The 3353-nt window shown below is 36.0% G+C and overlaps 1 protein-coding gene across 2 annotated transcripts in view; it reads right to left on the minus strand.

Moving 5' to 3' along the window:
• LOC122349633 (aryl hydrocarbon receptor nuclear translocator 2-like) overlaps window positions 1-3353 on the minus strand; it is a 21366-nt gene continuing 18013 nt past the window's right edge. For both annotated transcript variants that reach the window (XM_043245750.1, XM_043245749.1), the window contains exons 11-12: window positions 2460-2605; window positions 1-1603 (exon numbers count right to left, since the gene is read on the minus strand). In XM_043245750.1, the coding sequence (XP_043101685.1) occupies window positions 1505-1603; window positions 2460-2605 (245 nt within the window). In that variant the 3' untranslated portion in view covers window positions 1-1504. The remainder of the gene's footprint in view (window positions 1604-2459; window positions 2606-3353) is intronic.

Consider the following 3353-nt stretch of genomic DNA (forward strand, 5'->3'; position numbering starts at 1 on the left):
TTTGATCGAAATCCACATATTCAATGAGAATTTATTGTCACAAGCACAATTTCTCGTCATAAAGTTACACAAAAATAACGGAACACATTTACACAATTTATACAGTCCTAAACTCATTGTACAATGGACAGGCTAACTAAGTACCGAGAGTTAAATATGCACTCACATTGCACACGATGATATTAAACCTACACAAGTATATATATGTGAAATAAACCATGGTCCGACGTAAAAATCACATTATTTACATTAAACATCCATTTGATTTTTCCAAAAAGGTTTCACCTCGAGGTCTTTCCATCGGTCCGGAGTTGTGGCGCGATCGAGTTTCCACGTCGTTAGTCCGAAAGTTAATAGTGAGAATCGCAGCTGCCACGAAGATTACAAGGAACACCGCGAAACGCTTGATATTTACGCCGCTGGTGTCCACGACTTCACAAAAGTGACACTGCTCCTAGTGTTTTTCGTAAGAAAAGTAAAAGTTAAAAAATAACAATCGCAAATGAAAAAAAATCGAAAATCGAATCAAATACTGTTTTTGTCTTTAAATCCGTCTACATTTATTATCAGTTAAGCTAGGTTATAGACATCACTACATAGACTACATTTTGCACGGTAAGCTTAAAAAAAAAGACTTTTTTAGTCAGCAAGATGCTGTTTGGCAACGAAAAAATGAGGTGCGACGCGTGAAGAAAACGATCCTTCGCTTCTCGAAAGATCTTCGAAATACTCCTGCACGCTAAAAACAGAAATCTCTTCGTAATGTTTGCGTGTGCGTCTTGACTCGAGATTGCGGGATGAATCCTAATATGAAGGGAAAAATAAAAATGGTGTCGTCGTTTACTCTCCCTCGGGGCGTTCCCCAAACCTGTGCGAATGTCCTCATTCTGACGAACGCAACGGAAGATATCTACTTTGCGAAAACACCGCGGAGGTCGATGGTGACCCGAAACGGCCCGGTTGCAAACGTTCTTCAAAATATCTTCCTTTTGTGTTCGTTCTGTGTTAGGAAGCGCTTGAAGATGAGTAAACGACGACACGGTTTTCATCTTCGGGTGAACCGTTCCTTTAGCATACGGTACTGTGACACGAAATTGCGTCATATTCACACTTCCCGCCAACCAGGCATTACTCTGCCTGTTTCCTATGTAAATTAGACTTATTATAGATGCTGCTTTATTAGCAAATTATGCCCTGGCATAAATCATCTTGCACTTTTACTGCTCGCATTAATGTGAATGCATTTTTAAAACGATGCGTTTTTTTTTGTTATAACGGCGGCGGTTAATCATCGCATGACGGTTGAATGAGAAAGAATGGCGTCCGACTGGGAATGCATTTATTTTGCTCGTTTTTTGTGAATGAGGGATCAAGTCAAACGTGTGTGTGTGTGTGTGTGTGTGAATGCAGAAATGTGTTTCAGCAGCGTCATGTGCGTCACATGTGAGATGAAGATACTGCAGTCCGAACCAAAACAAAGAAACGATGGAATAAGAGTGTCCGGTTACTCGGAGAACGGCGGGAACATGCCGAGGTCGGCGAAGTCTTCGATGTTGTAATTGGTCGATCCTTGGGTGGGATCTCCCGGCATCGGCAGCATGTCCTGCGGGACAGAAACCGGAGAATCAGATGCTCGGTTGTGTCTGAATGATGCTTTCACGACTAAGAGAAGGAACTCGAAGCAAATAATGCGAACAAATAAAATCAATTAAAATGGTTTTTAATCATCAGTAGAGCACCACATCCGCAAGTGAAGCTACGAAGATGATATTAACCCCAAAAATATTTACATTTCTCTCTAAAGCAAAAAACTTTCGGACGGGATGTTTTTTTGGTTTTTTTTACTACAAATAAGGCTGAAATAAAATTACATTCACGTATGTGCGCAGACGCTTTTATCCAAAGTGACTTCCATTTAAAGAACAATGCGTTTGATCAATTCCAGCAAGAGAATAATTCAATAAAATATTGAATAAATATTAGTAAACATTACAAAACAACTAGCCATGACGGCCAACTGATATACAATACGTTAAAGTACTATGTAAAAAAAATAAAAAGTAATAATAATATCACGAGAACGCAAAAACTGAAATGAAAACTGCCAATATAAAAATAATAGGCAAACTAAAATGTGTATTCTAGAAGATTGTGTAATAATGTTACAATAAAATAACGGTTTTTATTAAAATTTGATACAAAAATAAAACCGAATGAATGAATCACTTTCAAAAGCTACACTTTTGTACCCATCAGGTTCAAATAAGTGCACTTTAAGTATTAATATGAACCTTCAAGGCACCAAAATGGACCCTTTAGGTACAAACGTGTACCTTTTGAAAAGACCCCGCTCCGGTAATAGCTGTTGTACCTTTTTTTCTGAGATTGATTGTGAGTATTACTTTAAATCCTGAGCTCTTGTTCTTCAGTCTGGTTAGGTTTCTTTGTAAACTGCTCACCTGGAAGACCTCGGTCTGGCTGGACTGAGGATGAGGATGAGGGTCTCCTCCCTGTTGACCGTGATGCTGACTCTGCCACTGAGACCAGACCTCGGACGGCCGGCCCTGGAACTGCCCTCCGCTCTGGCTGCTCTCGCCCGACACATCTGATCAGAAAACACGGACACGTTACCGCAGAGACACTGCTATGGTACCCCGCCATCAAATCTTGTATGCAAAAAAAAAAAAAACCCGCCGAAAAACTAAAATGATAAAAACGTAATTTGTTGATTGAAAGCTAATAAAATAAAACACAAATACTACATGAAAAACTGAGAAAGCACATAAAATTAAAACATAAGTGTTATTATTGTTAAGTAAAACTATCAAAAATAATTTGTTGAAATAAAATAGCTGGAATAAAATAAAATAATATTAAATGGATACTTAACAACCCTAAAAATTGTAAATGGAATAAAATAAAAATAAAATAAAATGAAGTGTTATTACTGTTAATGTTGAAGTATTAAAAACATCTGTTTTTGCTTAAAATTAAATGCAATGCGATATTAGATGTGAAAAAAATCTGGAAATTTTTTTTTAATAAAATATTGTTAACTGAAACTCATTTTTATCATTTGTTGACGGAAATAATATGATCTTAAAAGAAAGACAAGCTAAAAATTATGAAGCGAATAAAATGAAAATGAAACAACTGAATAAGTTACAAAAAAATACAAACCGAATAAAATACAAACAAAAATCTATAATTAACCAAAATTACTGAAAGTAAAACTGAAAAAGCTAAATAGAAATATTAAAAAGCAAACTAATAAAAATGTACATACAATCACAAAAATACAGTAAAATAATAACAAAAAAAAATTACATAGTAAAAAAATTATTTTCTAAAAA

This window comes from Puntigrus tetrazona, chromosome 7 (genome assembly GCF_018831695.1).
Source record: "Puntigrus tetrazona isolate hp1 chromosome 7, ASM1883169v1, whole genome shotgun sequence".
Taxonomy (NCBI): Eukaryota; Metazoa; Chordata; class Actinopteri; order Cypriniformes; family Cyprinidae; genus Puntigrus; species Puntigrus tetrazona.